The sequence below is a fragment of the Geotrypetes seraphini genome, chromosome 2 (assembly GCF_902459505.1).
Source record: "Geotrypetes seraphini chromosome 2, aGeoSer1.1, whole genome shotgun sequence".
NCBI classification, from domain to species: Eukaryota; Metazoa; Chordata; class Amphibia; order Gymnophiona; family Dermophiidae; genus Geotrypetes; species Geotrypetes seraphini.
The window spans coordinates 33,333,594-33,359,670 of record NC_047085.1 but is presented as its reverse complement, the minus strand read 5'-3'; the positions used below and the strand labels follow the sequence as shown (position 1 = coordinate 33,359,670).

Below are 26,077 nucleotides of genomic sequence, written 5' to 3'. Positions count from 1 at the left end.
CTAATGCAGGGTTACTACAACAAATGCCTAGAGAAGTAGAGTAACCAATAAGTTGAAAAATGAGGAGGAAAAGGCCTCAGTTCCAGCATCCACCCAACAAAGACAGGTGACAGGTACAGCTGGGTAAAAAAAACGCATAGATATTTTTTAAAAAAACCCTCCTAAACTAAACTAAGCTAAACCTTAAGTTTATATACCGTATCCTCTCCACAGAAGTGGAGCTCGGCACGGTTTACAAGAACTTAAAATATAAGAAGAGAAAGGAAAAGGTTTACATGAGCTTATGTATAGAATGGAAGAGTAAGTGGGAAAATAGAATTACATGTTAGAGAAGAGCCAAGTTTTCAGTTGCTTGCGGAATAGTTGGTGCTTTGTGCAATGCAAGTAAATCCACTAAAATTTCAAAAATTAACAAATAAAAGACTTAACTGCATTAGAAAAGGTCTGTCATATCGAGAATGGCCAGTATTTTACATTCATGACTGCTACAGGGTATGAACACACTGCACAGACCTGTGTTGTCAGAAACCACCTCGGTAGTGTCTTACTGCTTTTTTTTGCCTATGAGGTTTGTTTTACCCTGCTATACAAGGAGGTTCTGAAAAGTACTCAGACCAACCAACCAACTTCCTAAATTTTGAGCGTTTATTTTGCCACTGTAGCTGAAAAGAGTGTTAACTTATTTTGTTAATTGCCAATTTGCAGAAACAAAATTTCATGTTTTGGCATTGTTTCAGATCATTGATTGAACCATATCCAAAGAACCACACGGAGTCCACCAAAATACAGGCCCACAGGAACCGAAACCAGGAAGAGGTGTGGTGTACCCCAGGGTGTTCTGTCTTAAGACATCTTCTCTTTCTCTACACCTTGCCACTCAGTGCCCTGATCTCCTCCCATGGCTTCCAGTATCACCTATATGCTGATGATTCCTAGATCTACAGTACCTCTCTATTCCTAAGATTTCACTAAAAATCCAAAAAGGCTCCTCCCTTTTGTCTGATGTTGATGTCCTGCAGCCACCTGAAACTAAGCATATCCAAGACTGAGCTGCTCCTCTTTCAGTCCAAACCCTCTGCTCAACTCCCTCCATTCTCCATTTCTATAAATAATGCTATTGTTCCCATTTCCTCGGCTCGTAACCTTCTTCGACTCCAACCTGCTAAAGCCTGTTGCTTGTATCTCTACAACATCCACAAAATTTGTCCCTTCCTCTGAGTACACTACCTGGACCCTTGTCCAAAACCTAACCTCACACTTAGACTACTGTAATTCAATTCTAACAGGTCTCCTGCTGAACCACCTCATCCCCTGCAATCTGTACAAAACTCTGCTGCATGACATCTTTTGCCAACCTTGTTACCCCTCTCCTCAGATTTGTTCACTGTCTCCCTATCTGGCTTTACATATAGTTCAAACTCCTAGTACTGATCTACAAATATGTTCATACTACAGCCCCTCAGTATCTTGTCTCTTCTTACACACCTCACTGAGAACTCCATTCCTCAGATAAGTTGCTTTTATCTGACCCTTCTCCTCCACTGCCAATTCCAAGACTTTGTTCCTTTCATCTTGCTGCCCTGTATACCTGAAATAAGCTACCTGAGCCTAAGTGTCACACCTCTTCAATTATTCAAAAATAGGTTGAAAATCCATCTTTTTGAGAGAGCATTCATCTCATACTCCGCCACCCATCCAATAAATTTAATACTTCCAAGAATCTTTTTAGTTGTTTCCTATCTTTTTTAGTTCTATCCCTTTTAGTGCTCGTAGTGTCCCAACAGGGGTCTGAGATCAAATTAAAATCCCCTCCTATTAATAATAATCCTTCCTGGGTCTTTAAAATTATACTTAAAAGATCTTCAAATAATTTCCCTTGGTTGAGATTAGGAGCATAAAGATTCACCAAAGTCACCTTTTCCCCATTCAATTCCCCCACCCAAATTATCCATCTCCCTTCATCATCCCTCCATTCAGCCTTTGTCAGAACTTTCAATTTTTTATCAAATAGTATCCCCACCCCTGTTTTCTTTTTCTCTTTTTTTAATAGAAGCTCAGATTCTCGTCAGGTAATCTTTAAAATGGACCATTTTTTCCCTCGATTTTTGTAAATGCATTTCTTGTACATAACATATATCATATTTCAACCTTTTCATCTCATTTAGCAGCAACTGGCGTTTTCGGGTAGGTTAAGTCCTTTCACATTTAGACTTTCTAATCTTAACTTCCATACGTTCTTCAAACAGCCTTACCGATCTTGTACTTTTTACCCAGGTCTCCTTATCCTCCCCTTTACCCCCATTACCCCAAACGCCACCAATCATTCCTAAAAGAACAATTAATTTACCCTCATCCCCTTCCCTCTTCTTCCACAATTCCCTTCCCCTTCCAAATTTCTCTCATCGTCTGTCTCTGGACCCAGATCCAATCATTAGTCGAAGTGACCAAGAGTCAGATCTACTTCCAGACATCAGAGTCGAAGAAAGTTTAACCTGACCCGGCTCTCCAGAATTTTATTTTATTCTACCCCTTTTATAACAACTTATCTTTATTATATCGAAAGATCTTTAAAATAAAATTATTAAAATCATCAATTCTTCTCATTGTCTCTGTAATCTCTTTTTTTGTTCTACTCTATGCCATCTCTGACTTGGCGGTCCCATAGGTGGCGGTTGTGATGACTCCTTTTGCTGTATTTCTCCCACTGTGATCCAAAGTTTAGCTTGTATAAGTAAATGTTCGGCTTCTAATGACGATGCAACTTTGTGTTGTTTGCCTTCTAGCATAAAAGATATCCCAAATGAATAGTGCCATTTGTAACGAATATTATTTTGTTGCAAACATCTGGTTACTTCGCGGCACTCTCGGCGACGTTTCATATCGGTTCCCAGTTTACTGTAGTGTTTTTCTTTGTCCAGAGACCACATTGGGTGGGCTGCTCCAAATTCAGTTTGCATTCATGAGCAAACTCTCTCAGTAGTATATGTTGCTTTTGTGCAATCGTTGTCCAAAGTACCTCCTCTCCCCCACCCCCCAAGCTGAATCTGAGAATAGTACTCGGATCTCTCATACAGTAGCACACAATGGTGATTCTAAGTGATTGAGCTGATCTAAAATGTTCTGATTATAATGTTTTATAACAAATTTTAATATATATTCATTCAGGGATGGATTCTATAACTGGCGCCCAAGTTTGTGGCCACCTTAAAAGCGGCCACTGATCACCTGTTAATCATTCCAGGGAGCCGGTTACAGAATCTCACCAAGATAGGTGGTTGAAATGTAGGCCTGGAAAACTGAGGCCTACATTTGGGCCGCTTATCTTGGTCGCTAGACCGCAACAGGCAGGGGGATTCCCCCCTCCCCCTCCAATCAACTGAATAGCAGGGACTCTCCAAAGCTGCGATTCTGTAACCAGCGCCCAAGTTTGGGCGTCGGTTACAGAATCGCAGCTTTGGGAAGTCCCTGCCACTCAGCTGATGGGGGAGGAGGGAATTCCCCTGCCATAATTGGCTGAGAGTGGCCGTGGCAGGGAACCCCTGAACCCCACTACAAGTGAGCCGGCAGGAGAGACTCCCACTCCTTCCTGCCGACACTCCCCCCCCCCCCCCCCAGCATCCCTGTACCTTTTTGTAGAAGGCCGGCCAGTAGGATGCCCACTCCCTCTGGCCAGGAGGCTAGCCTCTTCCAAATGGCGGGCCTTTCCCTTCTCAGTACATTCTGGGATGCACCGGGGAGGGGCCTAAGGCCTTTATTGTCCCAGGCGCCTAAGGCCCCTCCCATAGGAAGGGCTTTAGGCACCTGGGCCAACCAAAGTCTTAGGTCTCCTTCCCATTGCATTCTGGTATTCACTGGGAGTAGCCTAAGACTCCAATTGGCCAGATCCGTAACCAGTGCCCTGTAACCAGTGCCCAGAACTTGGGTGCCAGTTACAGAATCGCAGCTTTGGGGAATCCCTGATGCTCTACTGATGGGGAAGGGGGAATTTCTCTGCCGTGATCAGCAGCTGTGGTCTAGGCAAAGATAGGCGGCTGAAATGTAGGCTAGGGTTTCCTAGGCCTACATTTCAGCTGCCTATCTTGGTGTGATTCGCGGCTGGGTAGCTGCTTTAGATAGCCTAACGCCACTTTGGGGGTTGGCTTTCCGCGGCCTAAAGCAGCTTCCTAGCCATGATTCCAGCGGCCATTTCAGCCGTCTTTTATTTAGGCGTCAGTAACCATTTAAACCCTGTCTTTTCCAATCATTGACAAGGGTGCCTACTGACGCCAAAATTTAGGTGCTGGTTATAGAATTTCCTCCTCAGTGCTTAAGAAAAGAATACAGTAAAAACAACTGCATTTCCCTCTTACAACATTCTTAGTTCTCGTTCCTACTGTAATTTGATTCAAATGAGCTGGTTTTAAGTAATATAATTACTCAGGAGAAATGAGAATAGAAAGTGTTTACCTGGAAAAATCTAAGACAATCGTGACAAGCATGGGGCAAACTAATGAGCAGAGCAGATGACTGTGACTCAGAGAGATATGTTGCAGCTGTAACACTGTAATATTTTTTATAGCAACTAGGTAGTTGTAGTTTGTTAAATTAATTTCTAACATTCTGCAGAGGGGAGGGAATAGTTCAGTACTGTTATGTGGTGTCACTATTTCCTTTCTTTTTTATCTTTTTTTTAGGGTTTTTTGGAAGTAATCTCCCCGATTACCAGAGATCAGAGATCATGATGTTTATTATGGGAAAAGTACCTGTTTTTGGAACCACCTCTCATGCATTAGATACCAGCCAGCTGGGGTTTGTGGCTTATTTGTTTGAAACATTTATATTCTGCCCATACGAAATAATGCAAAATGTATTGCAAGGCTTTCTTTTTATTGGAAAATTATAGCAATTTAAAAATAAATCTATTTGAACTGCATGATGAACTGCTTATAAAATTATCTTTATGAAGTACAGAGATCCAAGAAGTATGCGGTATGGGTGAGATTCTGATGTCTGTCAAGATATTAAAATAGTACATCAAGATGGCTAGTGCCAGAGGAATGTGTATTGAAAAAGAAGTAGTAATGCTTCTGTATAGATTGTTGAAAACATCTTATTTAAAATATTATAGCCATTTTTAGGCCAGGTTCCCTTCTTTGTCAGTCAGCAAATAATCTGAAAGGATATAGACATAAACAGATTTTTTTTTTTTTTAAAGGCTTATCAAAATTATGTAGGATCTGCCCTGTAAGCCTTATGTGATGATTCTACATATGTAATAATAATAATATAACAGTTTATATACTGCAGGACCGTGAAGTTCTATGTGGTTTACAATAATTAGATGTTACAGACTGAATGGATTTAACAATGTTCTGCCGGTTAACACTGATTGAAAGATGCTACAAGTTGAGTGGATTTAACAAAGTTAGAAACTAGCGATTAACAACTCTAGGGATCAGTTATTGTGGGATGAGGTTATTTGCCTAAGTACTTTAGGAACAGATATGTTTTTAGGCGTTTCCTAAATTCCCCATAAGTAGTAGACGTAAGCAATTGTTCTAGATCTTTACCCCATAATGCAGCCTGGTGTGAGAGGAGATGTTAAGAACATAAGAAGTTGCCTCCGCTGAGGCAGACCAGAGGTCCATCTCGCCCAGCGGTCCGCTCCCGCGGCGGCCCATCAGGCCCATTGCCTGAGCAGTGGTCCCAGACTATCCCTATAACCTACCTCTACTCCTATCTGTACCCCTCAATTCCTTTATCCTCTAGGAACCTATCCAAATCTTCTTTGAAGCCTTGTAACTTGTTGATGATGTCTTTTGAATTTACATTCTCTAACCGGAGCGGAGACAAAATTTGAGGGTGAACTTCTCTTATGTCTGTTGGCTGAGAAAGAGAAAAGGTCAGTTATGTATTTAGGGGCTAAACTGAATAGTACCTTATCAAAGAGAAAATGTAGCAAAGTATTAATGATCCACAAGAGGCAAAGCAGCTTTCTATTTTGAAAAAAGGACATCCTAAAATTTCTTCACAGAAACATTGTGAATTCTTGCATTGGTCTTACAGCAGAGGTGATTGATACTGAAATAGCAACAGAACTCAAGAAGGGATGATGGTGTAAGCATAAGCCTTTTGCATTGTAAATTCTATGTCGCATGGCAGATCATGGATGAAATGGAAATTGAGAGAAGACCTGGAGATAGTGATTTCAAAAATTCATCATCCCTTCCTGATATCCTCTATTCTGTTAATTTTGCAGAAGTATCATACTTAACTTTCAGCACTTCCCACATTGCCAGTGGAGTGGAGTTCCCCCTTCGGTTTTCCTTTTGCAAGCGAATTGTGCAGGAGCGTTTTTGATCTGCTCTGCTTAGTTTTTCCTATTTTCGGCTTTGTTTGTTTTTTTCTGAGACTTAGGGCTCCTTTTACAAAGGCGCGCTAGCGGGGTTAACGCGCATAGAAACATAGAAACATAGACTTTTCATCATGCGCTAACCCCCACGCTGGCCAAAAACTACCACCTGCTCAAGAGGAGGCGGTAGCGGCTAGCGCGTCCGGCGGGTTTAGCGCGTGCTATTACGCATGTTAAACCGCTAGCACGCCTTTGTAAAAGGAGCCCTTAGGTGCCCTAAGACCTCACATTTGGGATTTATCTGCCTGGGAAAGCGTGCAGGCTCCACGGAGCCGGACTGCGACTTGCAGGGCAAACCTTTGGGTGGACCTGTGGAGCCAGCCTGCTATGTGCTTCTTCAGGGCTCTGTGTGCATCCCCTGGGTACCAGCTCACCTCCTGTATATTTCAGTGGCAAACGCAGGCTGTAGGTGCCCTGTGTAAGAGAACCCTTGGGGTATCAGGGAGCCGGCTATGTAATTTGTTCCCACCCCCACCCCCGTTGCGCTTCAAGGTTCCATGGGAGTGAAGGTCTTGGACATAGTCGGTCCAATTGGCAGCCCAAAGATTTCCTGGTTTGGAGTCGTTATTGGAAGTTTCTGAGGCAGAAAGTCCTTTCAAGTTTCAAGTTTATTTAAATTTGATGGTTCGCTTAACATTTCTAAGCGAATTACATAAGAAAATACAATTGGGGTAAAAACATTAAAAAAAAGAAAATTAATATAATTGTTATTTTAAGTTAAAAACAGTGCTTTCTTATCTGACAATACGGACAAAACTGGATAGGATTGGGAAAGAACATTAGGGAAAAAAAAGTTACAATATTTTGTTTCCTAGATAGAGGAGAAGAGAGTTGGAGGGAGAAGGGTAAAACAATAGGGTTGGGATATAAGTAAAATCAGAAATTTTTAAATTATCAGAGAGAAAAGAAATTTTTTTTTTAGAGGTTAAATACAGCTTTAAAAAGGAATGTTTTTAAATTAATTTTAAATAAGTTGAGATCTTTAATATTTCTAATGTATAAGGGGAGTGTATTCCAGATAAGCGGCGCCTTGACTGAGAAGATATCGTGGCGTCTAGTTCCTATTATTTTTAGTGAAGGGACCATTAATAGCTCTTGAGTATTAGACCGGAGAAGACGATTTGAGGTGTGTGGAATTAGAAAACGGTCAATAAACTGTGGTTCATTAGTAGTTATTGTTTTGAATACTAATAAAGCTATTTTATATGTTATTCTTTGGTTTATAGGTAACCAGTGTGAATCTATTAAATAGGGAGTTACATGTTCATATTTTTTCCCATGATGGATTATTTTAATAGCGATATTTTGTATTATTTGTAGTCGTCTTTGTTCCTTATATGTAATATTTAATAACAATGAATTACAATAATCTAGTTTAGAAATTATGAGAGAATGGACTAAAATATTTAATGATTTTGGCTCTAAGTACTTAGACATTGAGCGAATTAAACGCAGACGATAAAAGCAACTTTTGACAATATTATTAATGTGTTCCTGGTAAGAGAATTTAGCATCAATTATTACTCCTAGGATCTTAAGAGATGGTACTAGTTCGATAGTTGTGTTTTCAATTGAAAATGAAGTGGAAAGCTTTAGATCCTGTCTTGAAGGGAAAAATAGAGCCTTTGTCTTAGATATATTTAAAGCTAATTTATTTTGAGCCAGCCAATTTTTAATTTTTTCTAATTTTTGATTGATTTGAATTATGTCATTGATATTTTCTGGGTTAACAGTGTGAATTAATTGAATATCGTCAGCATAGGCGTAAGTGGTAAAACCTATAGATTGGCTTAAGTTAAGTAAAGGAGCTAGAAAAATATTAAATAATAAAGGAGATAGAATTGAACCCTGAGGGATTCCATAGTTGTGAGAAAAAGGTTTAGAAGATGTATTATTGAAACGTACCGTTGAAATACGATCAGATAAAAAAGAAGTAAACCATTGAGGTGATAGTTCACTAACGCCTATAGAATGCGAGAAGAGAAGAGACGTCCCGGCAGTGGCAGCGCAGGAAGTCAGCCGGCGTCGGAGATCGGGGCAGAAGGCAGGCACTGTGCATGTGCGGCATGTAAGCACGGATCACGGACGCAGGGATCACGAAGTTTGAAGTGTGCATGGGCGCTAAGGGTTTTATTATGATAGATAAGCCAAAGCCCACTGCTGTTTAGATTCTTGTCCACCTTATCTACTTAATGCAGTACCTCCAATGTTTATTGGATTACTAACTCAGTGGCTAAATTATTATCTCAAAAATGGCATTTTTCCAAAATCAGGGGAGAAATTCAACTGATAACATTTTTGAAAAATTCAAAACTAGGTTTAACAGACAGCAACTACTGTCTGGTTACATTCATTCCACTGTTAATCAAAGTTATGGAGGGTTGTATCAAGGAATAACTTCACTGTAATCTCCACCATTTTAATATTCTTCCTACCTCACAATCGGGATTTGGAAGAAAAAGTGGTTTCAGCATTGATTGTATATGGTAAAGAACTAGTGTTTGATCTCAGTAGCACTTTTGATTTAGTTGATTTTGATAGGTTGATGGAGATTTTACATCAGTTTTGAATTCATGGTCCAGTTTTTAGATGGCTCCAGGGTTTTTGACTCAATGGCATTATGTAGTGAAAAAGGCCAACACAAATTCTCAAAAATTGGTGTCCTTTGAGGGGAGTACCACAAGGTTCCCCACTCTCTCCTTCATTGTTTAACATACTCATGAAACCTATAGGTACCATTCTGGACCAAACAGGAATCCAACATTATATATATGGATATTATCAGTGATATTGCCAGTATCTCTTTACTTAATGGATGCAATTGTCAAAATAAAGATCTGTTTTGATATTATTGAAAATTGGATTTCCAAGCAACAACTTAAACTGAATAAAAACATAAAATAAATTTTGTGGTTAGGTTCTCAGACAGATTCAAGATATGTCACAACTATATCTATGGATGAGAATAATTTCTCTTTGGATTTGCACTCACAAATTTTGGGGGTAGAAATTGAACACTGTTATTTGTTAATGAGAAAACCAAGATCCATTAGGAAATACTTTGAGATTGAACTTTTTTTGATTTTAGTGCAGTGCTTGATCCTGTCTAGAATAGACTACTGTAATTTAGTTTTGGTTATCTGTTCCAAATCTATTAATTGATTACAGTTGGTTTAGAACTTATTACAGTAAACATCATTGGTTGCCTTTGGAAGCTAGATTAAAATTTAAATTAAGAGTCACAGTTTTTAAGATTCTAGCAGGTAATGCTCCAAAGAATTTGATTAATTTGGTTGACTTTATTGCATAATCCACTTTCAAAAAATCAAAGGAGAAATTATTTCCAAATGAAATTCCCTTCAGTAAACAAAGTGAAATCTATCAGCCAATTTTCGTTGTTTATTCAATAGAGGTTGGTTAGTTTTTTGAACCAATTCTCTTTGGGACTGCACATCTGTGGGTACTATTTCTGGTTTAGGAAACATTTAAAATCATTTTTGTTTTTATCATGATTGATTTTAATTGGGTTTTAATTATCATAATGCAAGTTTGTGTTTAATTTGTAATTCCTAGACAAATTGGTCTGGTTTTCTTTAGTTTTGTTATCTGTCCTTGAACAGGCTAGGTAAAGCCAGAATACAAAAATCAGAATAGAATAGAATAGAACAGTAGTCTCAAACTCGTGGCCCGGGGGCCACATGTGGCCCGCCAGGTACTATTTTGTGGCTTGCAGTCTGTATTAGTGCTGTCTGTACTAGTGCTGCCTGCTCTTTACAGCATCCTACAGCTTCTCCTCAGCCTCCCGCTCTTACCTTCAGACAATTACCGCAGCCTGCAGACAGGATTGCAGGTGCTGTAGCGATCCTTGCAGACTGCCATCGTTCTCAGCAGGAATTTTGGAGGTGGGGGACCTGAACTCTGACCGCAGAAACCCCCAAAAATTAGATTTTGGACACCCCCCCCCAAAAAAAATTTTCCCATAAGAAATAATGGGACTATATTTACAGTTCTGTGAAAATGCCTGTCTGTTAGCTTTCTCTGCAGCAGGAAGGAGCTCCTTAGTGCGCTCCTTCGTGCGAAGCTGAGTGCTCAGCCACCCACACAATCAATAACGGACTTCAGAGACTATTTTCTCATAGGAAGTTTCACCAAATAATTTTCATTTCATCTTGTCCCATTTTTCTACTTATGTCCCTGCTAATCATGGTAACACAAGCTCCCAATCCACAAAATCATAATCTTAACTCATTCTCCAATATACCAACCCATTGGGGCTATCGGCCCCCAAATAATAAAACTTTTGTACCACGTCAGTCATCAAATATACCAATTGCACTTAATCAGTCTATACATAATATTAATCACACCCCTAATTTCAATAGGCCTCCTCTAGCATGCTCAAACTCTCTTACATATAATCAAACTCACTTAAAAATAGGACTTATAAACACCAGGTCTATTAAAGGAAAATATCACGTAGTCAAGGAAAAGATTATCGCGGAAGGTTTTCATCTCCTCTGCTTGGTGGAAACTTGGCTAACAGAAGGAGAAGAAGCTTATCTAGCCTACTGCTGCCCACCAAACTATTCATTTATATTCAATCACCGTCAGAACCGGAAAGGAGGTGGTCTAGCGATAATTTATTTAAAGGACAATTTAAAAACCATTGATCATTCCACTGGAAACACAGAAATCGAATTCATTCAGGTACAAATTAACACCGATCCTAAAACAGACATACTCTTACTTTATATTCCTCCACCAATTAATCAGAATAATTTATTTCTTCTTCAAAATCTGATCTTTGATTTCAGTTCCTTCTCCGAATATCCTCTAATCTTGGAAGACTTCAATTTCCACTTTGATGAACTCACTAATCCTCTCACTAAGGAACTACTAACCTATACAGATACACTTAATTTCCAACCTCTCATCCATGATCTAACGCACCAGGCAGGTCATATCCTCGATATGATTTTTATTTCAAAAACTGACAACTTCTATTATTCTAATATTTCAAACACGCCAGTTCCCTGGCCTGATCACCATCTCATTTCATTTAAATTAACGTTAAATAAAAAAATAAATCTAACCTCACAACCCAAGATCATAACATATCGTGATTTTACAAAATTAGAACTCTCATCAGTTGAATCTTTTCTTCTTTCAAGACCCCCTTTATTAGAAACCGATCCTCTTGAAGATCTACTCACCTCATGGAATGAAACAATTCAAAAATTATTAGACAAAGAGGTCCCTTTAATTAACAAAACAATATCTAATAAAAAAATTCAAAACCCATGGTATACACCAGAACTCCTACTCATTAAGAGACAACTTAGATCCATTGAAAGAAAATGGCGAAAAAATAAAACTATTGCAAACAAGATAACATTTAAAGAACTAGCCCAACATTACAAAAATAAAATTAATGAAGCTAAAAGAAACTACTACGGACCAGCAAAGGTAGCAGCCGCGGTTTCATCAAGCAGCCACTGGGCATTTGCTAGGCTGGCCCACTTCGATAATGTGAGGTGGGCTGGCTTAGCAAAAGCCACAAGGCTGCCCAGGCTAGCGGATGCTGGACAGGGGGAGCACTGAAAGGAGAAGGGCTACTGCTGGACAGGAGGAGCAGGGAAGGGGTGCTGCTGGACAGGGGGGAGGTAAAAGTAAGGGAGAAGGGATACTGCTGGACAGGGGGAGCAGGGAAGGTGGTGGACAGGGGGGAGGTAAAAGGAAAGGAGAAGGGCTACTGCTGGACAGGTGGAGCAGGGAAGGGGTGCTGCTGGACAGGGGTGAGATAAAAGGAAGGGAGAAGGGCTACTGCTGGACAGAGGGAAGAAGGGAAGGGGTGCTGCTGGACAGGGGGGATAGACAGACAGAAAAACAGGGGGCCAGGGAGAGAGACAGAAAGAAAGAGACAGGCAGGGGGCAGGGACAAGACAGAAAGAAAGACAGGCAGACAAGGGGCAGGGAGAGAGACAGAAAGAAAGAAAGACATAATGAGAGAAAGAAAGACAGACAGACATACAGAAAGAAAGAAAGAAATGCCTAAGTCTACATATCTATTTTAGCACCCGTTAATGTAACGGGCTAAAAAACTAGTTTTAAATAAAGTTGTCTAGCATCACAGAATTTAATTTTGTCAAACTGTGATCAATTTCTACCTACTGGTATTTCATTATTACTACAATTCAAATAATCAAGGTCCATATTGATAGAGGGTAATTGATTCAGATTTTTATATCAAAATAATTTGCTAAATCAGAAGCTGGTGGAGTAATAGAATCATTAGTATTTGTCAAATGATTCACACTAGTTAACTGATCTACTAACAAGAATAATGTGCCAATAACTAACTTGCCAGTATCTATGATTTTTAAAAATAATGTTTCTTCTTTAATGCTAATAATGATTTGTATTCATAAATCTTTTTTTAAATTCATTTTCAAATGCAATTAAACACAATTTAAGACTTGTTATAGAAATACTGAAGGAAATTCTTCTTTTAAAGTAACAATAAACATATATAAAAATACTATTTTCCTTCATAGACCATTAGAATAAAACAAGGATATCCATTGCAAAAGAAGAAACTAAAGAAAAAGCCTTAACACAAACTTCAACGATAATGTCTATAATATCCAGTCAGTCTCTGGAATTATGGGCTCCTTTTACTAAGCCGCGCTAGCGGTTTTAACGCACGCACTGGATTAGTGCGCGCTAGCCAAAAATCTACCACCTGCTCAAAAAGAGGCGGTAGCAGCTAGCACACGCAGCAAATTAGCGCGCGCTATTCCGCGCATTAAGGCCCTAGTGCAGCTTTGTAAAAGGAGCCCTATGTCATTTTCTTCAAATCTATAAATGCTTTCAGCTGTTCAGGAGAAAAAAAACCATACTTTACCCCACCCAGTCGGATCAAACATTTACATGGATATAACAATTTAAAAGTTGCTCCAACAGCCAAGATTACTTGTCTATAAGACAGAAAAGCTTTCCTCCTTTCTTGAGTTGCTTTTGTAACATCCAGAAATATCCACACGCTATAACCACAAAAATTTTTTTTATTTTATTTAGCACCTTTTCCAAATCTGAGCTCAAGGCACATTACAAACACAGCTACAATCTTTATTCAAAAGAGGTTTCAATCTAAATTATACCTGATGCAGCAGATGGTGGTCACAAAGAGCCTAATGGGACCATCAGGATTTGAATATTGGCTTATGTGGATCCACTGCTGTTTCTTGGCTTCTGCCAGTGAGACTACCGCCTTATGCTGATGCCATCACAAACCAGATATTATAATATTAGCTGGAGAGATGGATAGCTCCAGATGTGAATGACAGAAAGGAGAGTGCTACTTTGGGAGTCTTTCAGAGAAACTGGGAGCCTCAAGAGTTACATTATTGGGGATGGGATTTTTTATTTTCAAATGTATATAATGTGTTGTACCTGCCTCACCTCCCACTGAGATTTAGGGCTCCTTTTACTAAGCTACAATAGCGTTTCTAGCGCATGCAGAATTTTAGTGCACGCTAAACCTGCGCTACGTGGCTAGAACTAACACCAGCTCAATGCTGGCATTAACGTCTAGCGCGCACGGCAATTCTGCATGCGCTAAGTGCGCGATAAAACCGCTATTGCAGCTTAGTAAAAGAAGCCCTTAGTTATAATTGTTTAATTATTTTTATAATTATGTTATGAAATTATGAAAGGGCTTTTGGGGAGGGAGTGCTATATTTTTTATTCATCTAGCAAAAGTAAAGAATGTGGTTGATTAACTTAGGAATTTATCATTAGTAATTTAAGTTTGTTTTATTACAGTTATATTGTTCAATTATAATGGTTCCCAAACCTGTCTTTTGGGCCCCCAAATCAATCAGGTTTTCAGGATATCTACAATGAATATTCTGTTACATCCTCTCCAGATTCAGTACTCTAGATCAGTGATTCCCAACCCTGTCCTGGAGGAACACCAGGCCAATCGGGTTTTCAGGCTAGCCCTAATGAATATGCATGAGAGAGATTTGCATATGATGGAAGTGATAGGCATGCAAATTTGCTTCATGCATATTCATTAGGGCTAGCCTGAAAACCCAATTGGCCTGGTGTTCCTCCAGGACAGGGTTGGGAACCACTGCTCTAGATGTTCAATTCCTTCCCGCAATCCAGGAGTTGCAGAAATCCAAACACTTTACTGAGCACATACTCCTCCCACCTCAGAGAGAGAGTTGGAGCTCCCTGTAGTTTTCAGTTTCTGCAAGCAATCCATGTAGAAGTCTTTTGGATTTGCTCTGCATCTTTTTCTTATTCTTTCACTTAAAGTTTCTCTTTTCAGTGGCTTGAGTACGTTAAGACCCCTTTGCGGTGGTCCTCTGGACTGCTGCTTCACTGAGAAACTTTGGTAGATCTGTGGAGCTAGCTTGATGTGTGACACCCTTCCTGGACTCAGGGTCCATTCCACTGGAAGCTTGCTTGCCCGCTAACCTTGTCAGGGGTTTAAGCGCAAGCTATATTCTTCATGAGTAAAACTCCTCCGGATTTCAGGGTGCAGGCTGCGTTTCCTGCCCCAGGTCAGAGAATCCATGGGGACGGGGAAAGTCCTAAGATCTTGAAGTCTAGTCATTTTGGAGCTATTTTGAGGCAGAAAATCCTTTTTTTCCAATCAGCTGCAGTGAAAAGAGCTGGCACACAAGGCACTTCAGAGACTGAGTACACCTCTATTATTTCCTATGGGACCTTTAAGGGTGGTCTGTGAAACTCTTTAAAATTCATTTCTGAGAGTTTTTGAGGGTAAGGTTCAGGTCTCCCACATCCCCAAACCCCAAATCGCTATTTTTTTTATTTTGGTATTTTGTTTATTTTTGCTGTTTCAAAGTTTTATTTCTGCCTCAAAATTCCTCAATTTGATTAAAAATCAGTTGGGATGGACTCCCTGCTGTCCCTGGATAACACCTGTTACGGTAAGTAACTGCTTTCTGTTCCTGCTGTGCCAGCAAAGTTGGAATCTAGATGTAAGATGGTCCATTGTAAGGGATTTGAGAAGTCTCAATTATCCCATCAGTCTTTTCTCGTGAAGTCTTCTTTAAAATGAACCAATCCTGCCAAAGTTTATGCGACGTCCCTCCTGGCCAAGAGGGCAGGACCATGGACAAGTTTGGTCATCGGCTGCATCAAAATTCGATGATGACAAACCAAATTTTGAACTACAACTTTGTCTTCACATCTTACCAGAGGCATTTGGTCAACGCCATGCCTGATTTTTTCAAGTATCTTCCTCAGCATCGACTTCCAGAGTTTCAACACATGCATCACACTCTGGGTCAACTTCGCATGCATTTGGTTCAAGCTGCATATGATGCATTTGAAATGTCCTCTAGAGTCACTGCGATCTTGGTGGCAATGTGCCGGCTGGCCTGGCTCCGCACTGTAGATATGGACCCGAATTTACAAGATCGCCTGGCCAACATCCCAAGCCAGGGCAATGAGTTGTTTGATGACTCTATTGAGGCAGCTACCAAGTGCTTATCTGAGCATGAGAAGTCGTTTGCTTCTATAATCAGTTCAAAGCTTTCCACCGCTAAGGGTTACAGGCCTACTCCATCCTACCAGAGGCATTTTTCTCAGAAGGCAGCCCCTTATTCAAGATCACCTCCTAAGAAACAACAGCAGCAGCAGCAACAAAGGCAGCAAAAACCTCAGACTTCTGCTGCACCCAAGGCCTCTTAGTCTTTTTATGAAAGGACTTTTCAATGTCAAACCACCTCTCAAACCACCTTCAGTGGTTTGGGATCTCAATGTTGTTCTTGCTCACTTGATAAAGCCTCCATTTGAACAATGTCTTCGGCTCATCTCAAATATCTCACTTGGAAAGTGGTTTTTCTCATTGCTCTCACATCTGCTCACAGAGTCAGTGAGCTACAAGCTTTAGTAGCAGACTCACCTTTCACAGTATTCCATCATGACAAGGTGGTCCTCTGTACTCATCCTAAATTCTTGCCTAAAGTGGTTTCAGAATTTTATCTAAATCAGTCTGTTGTTCTTCCAGTGTTTTTTTCCAAAGCCTCATTCTCATCCTGGAGAAACAGCTTTTCATACTCTGGACTGTAAGCATGCTTTGGCTTTCTACTTGCAAAGCCACACAGATCTTCTCCTCAACTTTTTGTCTCCTTCGATCCAAACAAGTTGGGACATCTAGTTTCCAAACGAACCATCTCCAACTGGTTGGCTGTTTACATCGCTTTCTGTTATGCTCAGGCTGGATAGCATCTATAGGGTCGAATCACAGCCCATAAAGTTAGAGCCATGGTGGCATCTGTAGCTTTCCTTAGATCTACTCCTATTGAAGAAATCTGCAAAGCTGCCACTTGGTCCTCGGTTCATACATTCATCTCTCATTATTGTCTGGATTCTTTTTCCAGACAGGATGGCCACTTTGGCCAGGCAGTATTACAAAATTTATTCTCCTGAATTGCCAACACTCCCACCATCCCATTCAGATTAGCTTGGAGGTCACCCATATGTTGAGAATATGCTGCCTGCTTGTCCTGGGATAAAGCACAGTTATTTACCATAACAGGTGTTATCCAGAGACAGCAGGCAGATATTCTCACAACCCACCCACCTCCCCTGGTTGGCTTCTTAGCTAGCTATCTGAACTCAGGAGATGCTGAGGAGACATGCGCCCTATGTTGGGCGGGAAGGCACTCGCGCATACGCGTTGCTGCGGTTGCGGACTTTCTGAAAGTTCTTCAAGCAAGTCTGCTTGCGAGGCTGTCCGCAATGGGGCTTTGTGGATGACGTCACCCATATGTTGAGAATATCTGCCTGCTGTCCCTGGATAACACCTGTTAAGGTAAGTAACTGTGCTTTATTGACCCTTGTATCTCCATGACTCTGATATAACATATGAATCATAATTTGTAATAAATTATCACTTTTCAGAATTAGACAGATTTATTTTTTTATTCGGTGTTCTATACCGTTCTCCCAAGGGAGAACGGTACTAAAACATTTTTCCCCGTTAAAATCCTGGTTGACTCACAATATCTAATGTACCTGGGGCAATGGTGGGATTAAGTGACTTGCCCAAAGTCACAAAGAGCAGCTTACTAGGTATAACCATAAGCATGAATTTCTTGTACTTTTAAGCATACCAGATTCACAGTTCACTTTTCTGTTGGAGTTTATGTAATCATTCTTTTTTAGCCTATTTTGAAAATAATTTTTGTATGACTTTTTCTTTGTATAGAGATTTGGGAACCAAGAGGATTCAGATTATGCTACTGAGATCTCTGCTTATGGTAAGCACAACATATTTTCTAATGATTATGTATCTTAAGGTAAATTAAATGAAGCATAGTTTGATTAGCAACAATCACAGCAATATTTGCTTTGGGTGACAGGATAAAGTGGTTCTACAAGACTGTAATAACACATACTCAAAATCAGCGATCCAAGATGGCCAACCTCTTCTGACGCCTGGTTGGTCTCCTCTCTACAGTGGGAACAAGATGGTTTCATAGGCCTTGAGCTTCTTTACAGCTACTAGTAGGGAGATAGTGAATAGGTCAGTGATAAAAGAGCAAGTGAGTTTTTGTATTTGATTCCTCCTACCGTGTTTCCCCCAAAATAAGCCCTAGCATGATTTTCAGGGTAGGTCTTAATATAAGCCCTACCCCAAAAATAAGCCCTAGTTGAAGCGCTGGATTCATGGATTCGCCGGCAGTAGTGCTTCTCCCCTCCCCCCCCCACGGTGCACACTGCCACACAGCCGAACCCCTGCTGACCCATCTCTTCCTCCCATCTGAACCCCACCAACCACGAGACCAACACCTTCTTCCAAACGGCAGCGTCGGCAGCAATCTAAACAGGCTGTTACGCGGCCTTCTCCTGCCGGGGCATTCCTCTGGCACATCACTGATGATGTCATCAGCGACACCGCACACGGAACGCCCCGGCAGAAGAAGACTGTGAAGCAGGCTGTTTAGATTGCTGCTGATGCTGCAGTTTGGAAGAAGGTATGTCGGTCTTGCAGTTGGCGGGGTTCAGATGGGAGGGAGAGATGAAAGGGTCAGCGGGGGTTCGGGGAGGGAGGGATAGAAAGATGCTGCATGGGGAGGATGTGGGGAAGGGAGGGATAGAAGCTGTGCAAGGGTTCTGGTGCATAAGGGATGGGAGGGAGGGATAGAAAGATGCTGTTCAAAGGTTCTGCACAGGGGATGGGAGGGGGAGGAAGGATAGAAAGATGCTGCAGAGGGAAGGCATAAGGGAATGGGTTTGAGGGGAGGAAAGATGCTGCACAAGTAGGGAGAGAAAGGAAAGAGGAAGAATTGGGGTGGAGGAGAGGAAGGGAGAGATGATCATTGTACATGAAAAAAATAAAACCTACCCCGAAATAAGACCTAATGTGTTTTTTGGGCCCAAAATTAATATGACAATGTCTTATTTTCAGGGAAACACAGTAGTTCCACTCCTTGAATATCAACTTGGCTCCTAATATCCTGTGCTAAGGCCTTCTTTGTATCAATCACTAATAACATAGTTGGATCATTTTGTTTGTCCTGGCTTCCCATACTAAATTTATTATTCTCTTGCTTGGTCTGGATTTATCAAGTAGGGAAGAAGTTTATGATTATTGAGAGCTTCTATACTGCTACTAATGACTGAGGAGTCAATTCAGAGCGGTCTACATGAGCCCTTTGCAAAGGCGCTACACTACATGAGCTTCTGTAAAACATTAAAGGTAAAGGTGTATCCTTTAAAGGTGTTATGATACACCTGTAAAGGTGATACACCTTTAAAGGTGTTATGATACATTAGTTTCTGTAGAGTTGTTACCAAAGGGAGTTGTGAGGTGTTACAATGCATGGGCGCTATACTGAAATACACAGAACTCTGTGGTGGTGTTACAGAGTAATTAATACTGGCATGGTTATGCCAATAATTCATCATCCTACTTATATGCACATGTTTATACCAAATCATTCGTCCTATGTATGTACACATGTAATAATAGGTTCATTATAGCAGCTAAATACACTATACATTTTTTCTAAATATATACCTCTTAAGGAGGTTGGCCATTTCAACTAACTATAATCTGTTTACATGCATCCCTGAAAGTTTCAGTTCTCTCTCTATCAAGTTTAGCCAATACTTTAACTTTTTCATCCTATCAGCCAATTGTTTCTCAGATTTATTACTAAATTCAAGAGTTAAACGGAAAAAAACTATATGATGGCCTCCTAGCCACTCAAGCAGCAAAAATAGACAACCAAATCGCCAACCTTCTGATAACGACCCCAGATTACAAAACTTTCAGAAAAGAAATAAAGACTTTCCATAGCAAAGCAGCAGATGAATCCAGACTAGTGGGTATAGCTCACATCGACCAGCAGGTGGAGATAGAGAACTGATTAACAGTTGGCCTTAAAGCCTGGTGTTCCGTCTGTTGATTCAGTTTTGCTCTATCTCCCAGCAGGGACTGAGCTAGCCCTCTAGCTCTTGGATTCTGATGCTGACGGAGATATTGGTGTTCGGTGGACTTCCTCTGTTGAGACTCTGTCTCTTCAGTAGGATAGGGGTGCCTGGCTGAGTGGTGCCGGCTTTAGGAGTTACACCTGGGCCCCCCCAGGTCCCTACTCCACCCTCCCCTCCGGGTGATTGAGGGTTTGTTTGTCCTGCAGGAGTCTTCTTTCTTTCTCCATTCCAGTAAAAAAAAAAAAAAAAAAGAATCGACTTCCTGTTTCTGGCTGAGCTTGGCCATCGGGGCTTTGCTGGCAGTACACTTACCAGCTGTGTCCTGGCGTCTCGGATCGCGGGAGCAGAGGGGTGAGTGTTTTCCCTGCCTCGGGGCTTGGGTGTCGCGGTCCCGACTGTAGGGGCGGTTGGGGGCGGAGTCGGGAGTCGGCGGCGTGTGCCGCGTGTGAAAAAAAAAAAAAAAAGCAGCCGCGCTTAAAACGCGGCATGGCAACGGAGGCCGGTCAGAGGTGTTCGCGCTGTGGAGCGCGCAGGACACCGTCTGGCCTTTGCTCGGCCGAGTGTGAGCTGGCTCTGGCTGAAGGGGCTTTGTTGCAGGCTTGTGAGATAGCGATTTCCCGAGTCACAGAGGCACGGGACACTTCCCCGGCTCGCAAAGGTGAGTCAGAGCTGCGAGGCTCTTCCGTAGCAGGGGGGAGTTCAGCGGCGGTGGGGGAGGCGGGAGCAATGGCGGACGTCGCGGCCCCGCTCCCCGGCCCGGAGCAGGGCGGTTCAGCGGCCCTTCGGTGGGGTCCTTTTTCGCCGGAATTTGTAATGCGGATGCACAGGGCATTTTTGTTACAGGGTGCGCAGCCCGCCCCGCCGGTGCCAGTGATCGAGGTGTCCCTTCCGGTGCCCTCAACATCGGCGGTGGTGCCTGAGGAGACAGGCAAACCTGCTGAGGGCACGGTGGGGTCGCCAGCGAGGGCGCTGGGCGCAAAGAAGCGCAGGCTCGTGGCCGTGGAGGCCGAGGATATTCTGCCTAGATCCCCTTTTTCTCTTCCAGACTCGTTGGAGGAGGGGGAGGTCCTGGATTGGGATGCAGGGGATCCCCCGGGTCAAGAAGGAGATGACCCGGCCGCGCTTAGGTTATTTCATAGGGAAGAATTGTCTTCCTTGATTTCAAAGGCTTTACAGGGGCTGAATATTTCTCAGGCTGATACGGTCGTAGAAGGTAATCCCCTGATGGCGGGCACACGGAGACCTCCGAAGTCTTTTCCGGTGCATGAAGCCATGCAGGAGCTGATCTCGGCGCAATGGGATACGCCGGAAGCCAGTTTAAGGGTGGCAAAAGCCATGCGGCTTTTGTATCCGGTTGACCCGGCTGAACTGGATAAGTTTAGATTGCCCCGGGTGGATGCTTTGGTGGCCGCGGTAACCAAACGGACTACCTTACCGGTGGAGGGGGGAGTGACGTTGAAGGATGCGCAGGATAGGAAGATTGAATCTTCCTTAAAAATGTCCTTTGAGGTCGCGGCACTGACCTTGCAGGCCGCCATATGCAGTTCTTATGCGGCACGAGCTTGTCTGCAGTGGTCGCAAGTGGTGTCAGATAATTTAACGGAGTCTGGTGGTCCTGTCCATGCGGAGCTGGCAGATTTGGAGTCCGGCTTGGCTTATTTGGCAGACTCTTTGTATGATATTGTTAGGGCGTCGGCGAAGCAGATGTCTCTTTCAGTGGTATCTCGCAGATCCCTATGGCTAAGGCATTGGGCGGCCGATGCTGCTTCTAAGCTTCGGCTGGTACGGCTCCCTTTTAAAGGGGGTTTCTTGTTTGGAGATGATTTAGATAAACTGGTGAAAGATTTTGGAGATACCAAAACTCAGCGTTTACCGGAGGATAGGGCTAGGCCCCCGGTGAGGCCCTCTGCGTCGAGACCGCGCTTCAGGGATGTGCGGAGATCCAGGTCTGGTAAGCCTTTCTTCAGATCGGCTGCTGGTTCGTCCTCTGCTTCGAGACCACGGTTTCAGCAGAGGGGGTCCTTTCGTACGACGAGACCCTCGTCGGGGCAGTCCACACGTACCCCAGCGTCTCGCACTCCACAATGACGGGGGCGTGGCTCCCTCCGCCTTTCCCTTAGGGGGCCGGCTTTCGGAGTTCCGGGCGGAGTGGGCCACGATCACGTCAGATCAGTGGGTGTTGGACATTGTCCAAGAAGGGTACAAGTTAGAGTTCGCCTCGCCCGTCGTAGATTCTTTCTTGGTGTCCCCGTGCAATGGGGCGGCCAAGGGAGACGCGGTCCGGTTGACTCTGCAGGGGCTGCTCGAGCTAGGGGCAGTGGTGCCGGTGCCCCCGGAAGAGGTGGGCACCGGTATCTATTCCCTTTATTTCATTGTGCCAAAGAAGGGGGGGTCCTTCAGGCCGGTGCTGGATCTCAAAAGAGTCAACAGATTTCTCAGTGTTCGCCATTTCCGGATGGAGACAGTGCGCTCGGTTATTGCGGCTGTGCGACCGGGAGAATTCCTCACGTCCCTCGATCTCAAGGAGGCATACCTCCACATTCCGATCTGGCCTCCGCATCAGCGGTATCTGCGGTTTGCGATTCTGGGCCAGCATTATCAGTTTCGGGCAATGCCCTTTGGCTTGGCAACGGCACCCCGCACCTTTTCCAAGGTCATGGTGGTGGTAGCCGCCTTCCTCCGCAGGGAAGGGATTCGGGTACACCCTTACCTAGACGACTGGTTAATCCGCGCCTCGTCCAGACAGGAGAGTGCGGCGGTTACTCAGCGAGTGATTTCTCTCCTACAGTCGTTGGGGTGGATTGTCAACTTTCCCAAAAGTTTTTTGTCCCCATCGCAGTCGTTGGTGCATCTGGGGGTGCAGTTCGACACGGCTCTGGGGAAGGTGTTTCTACCCCGAGACCGGGGGGAGAAATTACAGGCTCAAATTCGCCTACTTCTCGGTACGGCCAGACCGCGAGCTTGGGATTATGTACAGGTGCTGGGTTCCATGGTGGCGACTCTGGAGGTGGTCCCCTGGGCGCGGAACCACATGAGGCCCTTGCAACAGTCTCTGCTCTCCCGCTGGTCTCCAGCTTCTCTGAACTACAATGTGCGTCTCCCATGGAGTCGTCGAGCAGCTCACAGCATGCAGTGGTGGCTCCACGAGTTGCATCTGTGGAAGGGCATGCCGTTGGCCACGCCGGACTGGATAGTGGTTACCACGGATGCCAGTCTGCAGGGTTGGGGGGCCCAATGCCTGCAGGCGTCAGTGCAGGGGAGGTGGTCCGTCCAGGAGGCCCAGTGGCCCATCAATTTGTTGGAGTTAAAGGCGGTCAGGCTGGCGCTGCTAGCTTTTCAGTCACTACTTCAGGACAAGCCGACCAGAGTCTTTTCGGACAGTGTCACGGCGGTCGCCTATGTCAATCGCCAAGGGGGCACCCGGAGTCCGCAGTTAGCAGAAGAGGCAAGAAAGTTGTTTCGATGGGCGGAGAGGCATGTGCCGCTTCTGTCGGCGGCTTACATTGCAGGTCACGAAAACGTGCAAGCGGACTTTCTCAGCAGAAATCTTCTGGATCCGGGAGAGTGGGAGTTGTCTCCTCGAGCGTTCAGCCAGCTAGTCCGTCGGTGGGGCTTGCCGGAGATGGATCTCATGGCCTCGTCCCGCAATGCGAAGGTGCCTCGGTTCTTCAGCAGACGCAAGACAGAGGGTTCGGAAGGGGTAGACGCGTTAGCTCTCCCATGGCCTCCGAATTCCCTTCTGTATGTGTTCCCGCCGTGGCCCATGATAGGGCGAGTGTTACAGCGCATCTCTCGCTTTCGCGGCAGAGTCATCCTGGTGGCTCCGGATTGGCCGCGTCGGCCGTGGTACGCAGATCTGATTCAGCTTGCGGTAGGCGAGCGGGTGACGTTCCAGGTAACGCCGGACTTACTGTCTCAGGGGCCTATATGGATAGAAGATCCGGCCCGCTTTGGTCTTACGGCCTGGCTATTGAGCGGTCGAGGCTAAAAAAGAAGGGCTATTCAGAGAGGGTGATCGCCACTCTGCTTAAAGCCAAGAAACTTTCGACGTCAGCCTCCTATGCGAGAGTTTGGAAGATTTTTGAGGCATGGTGCGGTCACCAGGGAGTGGCGCCCTTTAAGGCTTCTCTGCCGGCTATTCTTGCTTTCCTGCAGGAAGGCGTGGAGAAAGGGTTAGCCTACAACTCTTTAAAGGTGCAGGTGGCGGCCATTGCCTGTTACAGGGGCCGGGTGGATCGCTCGGCTCTCGCGTCGCAGCCGGACGTGGTCCGTTTCCTCAAGGGGGTGAACCATATCCGCCCGCCGGTAAAGCGTATTTGTCCAGCGTGGGATCTGAAACTCGTCCTTGGGAAGTTGCAGGGGGCACCTTTTGAGCCCCTATCAGCGGCCACGTTGAAAGATGTCACACTGAAAACAGTTTTTTTGGTGGCGATGGCTTCAGCAAGGCGAGTCTCGGAGCTGCAGGCGCTTTCGTGCAGAGAACCCTTTTTGCGTTTTTCGGAGACGGGGGTGTCGGTGCGTACGGTGCCGTCCTTCCTGCCGAAGGTTATTTCTTCTTTTCATGTGAACCAGAGTTTGTTCCTGCCTTCCTTTCGGAGGGAGGATTGGGGGAAACGTTTTGGGTCTTTACGGCTGCTAGATGTACGCCGTATGCTTCTCCATTATTTGGAAGTGACGAATGATTTTCGTCGGTCGGACCATCTCTTTGTAGCTTTCGCGGGTAAAAACAAAGGGGGGGCGGCGTCTAAAGCGTCCATTGCGCGTTGGGTCAAGGACGCTATTGCTTCGGCGTATGTGTTGTCCGGGAAGAAGGTACCGGAGCACCTTCATGCTCATTCCACTCGGGCTTTGGCGGCCTCTTGGGCGGAGTCCGGGGGGATGTCTTTAGCGGAAATTTGCCGAGCGGCCACTTGGTCGTCGTCAAATACTTTTTCACAGCATTATCGTTTAGATGTGGCGGCCCGTGCAGAGGCGAGTTTTGGCGCGGCAGTGCTGTTAGAGGCGGCATTGGCGTCCCACCCAGTTTGAGTTTGCTTTGCTACATCCCACTAGTCTGGATTCATCTGCTGCTTTGCTATGGAAGGTAAAATTATGGTCTTACCTGTTAATTTTCTTTCCTTTAGAAGCAGCAGATGAATCCAGAGCCCCTCCCCAAAGGCACTGGTTGTGTGTAGGGTGTTTAGTTGATTAGGTTTGTTGGGGCTAGGGTTGGTAAGTGTATTATTTCATTACTGAAAAAAAAAAAAAAAAAAAAAAAAGAAGGTACATGTGCTCAGATTAAGAAGAGAAAGGCACATTTTCTACTGGAATGGAGTTTTGTTGCGGCTCATTCTCCTTGCGGGATGCTTGGGCAGAGTGCATAACTGAATCAACAGACGGAACACCAGGCTTTAAGGCCAACTGTTAATCAGTTCTCTATCTCCACCTGCTGGTCGATGTGAGCTATACCCACTAGTCTGGATTCATCTGCTGCTTCTAAAGGAAAGAAAATTAACAGGTAAGACCATAATTTTACCATACTTTTCAAAAAATCCCTGAAAAAGTCCTAACCTCTCAAGCTTCCTTCTTTCATCCCTCTAACCCCCCGAACCCCCAAATCAACCTGCTCTACTCTTTCCCCCCCCCCAAAAAGGACCAGAAATCTTTTTGTAAAACACCCTCTTTAACTCTTTTGTAATCCACCTTGAACCGCAAGGTAATGGCGGAATAGAAATCCCTAATGTAATGTAATGTAATATTTTTGTTAGTTAAACTTAAAATGATACTCCACTTCTGATACCTGAAGAAACTGTAGTTCTGCTCTTATGTTATCTAACTTAGTGCACCTTGGAGCTTTTCTTGAAGCTCAGATACTATAAACCTTATGTTAGGAGCTTCCTCCTATCTTGATTTTAGAAAATTATTGAAGACCCAATTATGATAAATTTGTATCCTAATTGTATTCTGTTATCTTTTTAAAATTTTATGCATTTCTTATGTTTTATTATCTGATGTATTTCTATTTTATATTGTATTCTTCGCTGTATGATCAGTTTTTATTTGTTGTGAACCACTTAGGACCATTCCTGGTTATGCGGTATATAAAAAAATAAAATTATTATTATTATTAAGCATGTTTCATTTTCTTGTCTTTCCCTTTTTTTTCTTGGTTCACCACTTAGTACAAACTCTTTGTAACACAGTTTTAAGCCTTTCTGAGGACAC

General features: G+C 43.6%; 1 protein-coding gene across 2 annotated transcripts in view; it reads left to right on the top strand.

Annotated features, from left to right (window-relative positions):
- The window catches only part of EFR3A (EFR3 homolog A), a 325,895-nt gene that overhangs the window by 227,170 nt on the left and 72,648 nt on the right, over positions 1-26,077 (top strand). For both annotated transcript variants that reach the window (XM_033933620.1, XM_033933619.1), the window contains exons 12-13: positions 4,674-4,788; positions 17,643-17,694. In XM_033933620.1, the coding sequence (XP_033789511.1) occupies positions 4,674-4,788; positions 17,643-17,694 (167 nt within the window). The remainder of the gene's footprint in view (positions 1-4,673; positions 4,789-17,642; positions 17,695-26,077) is intronic.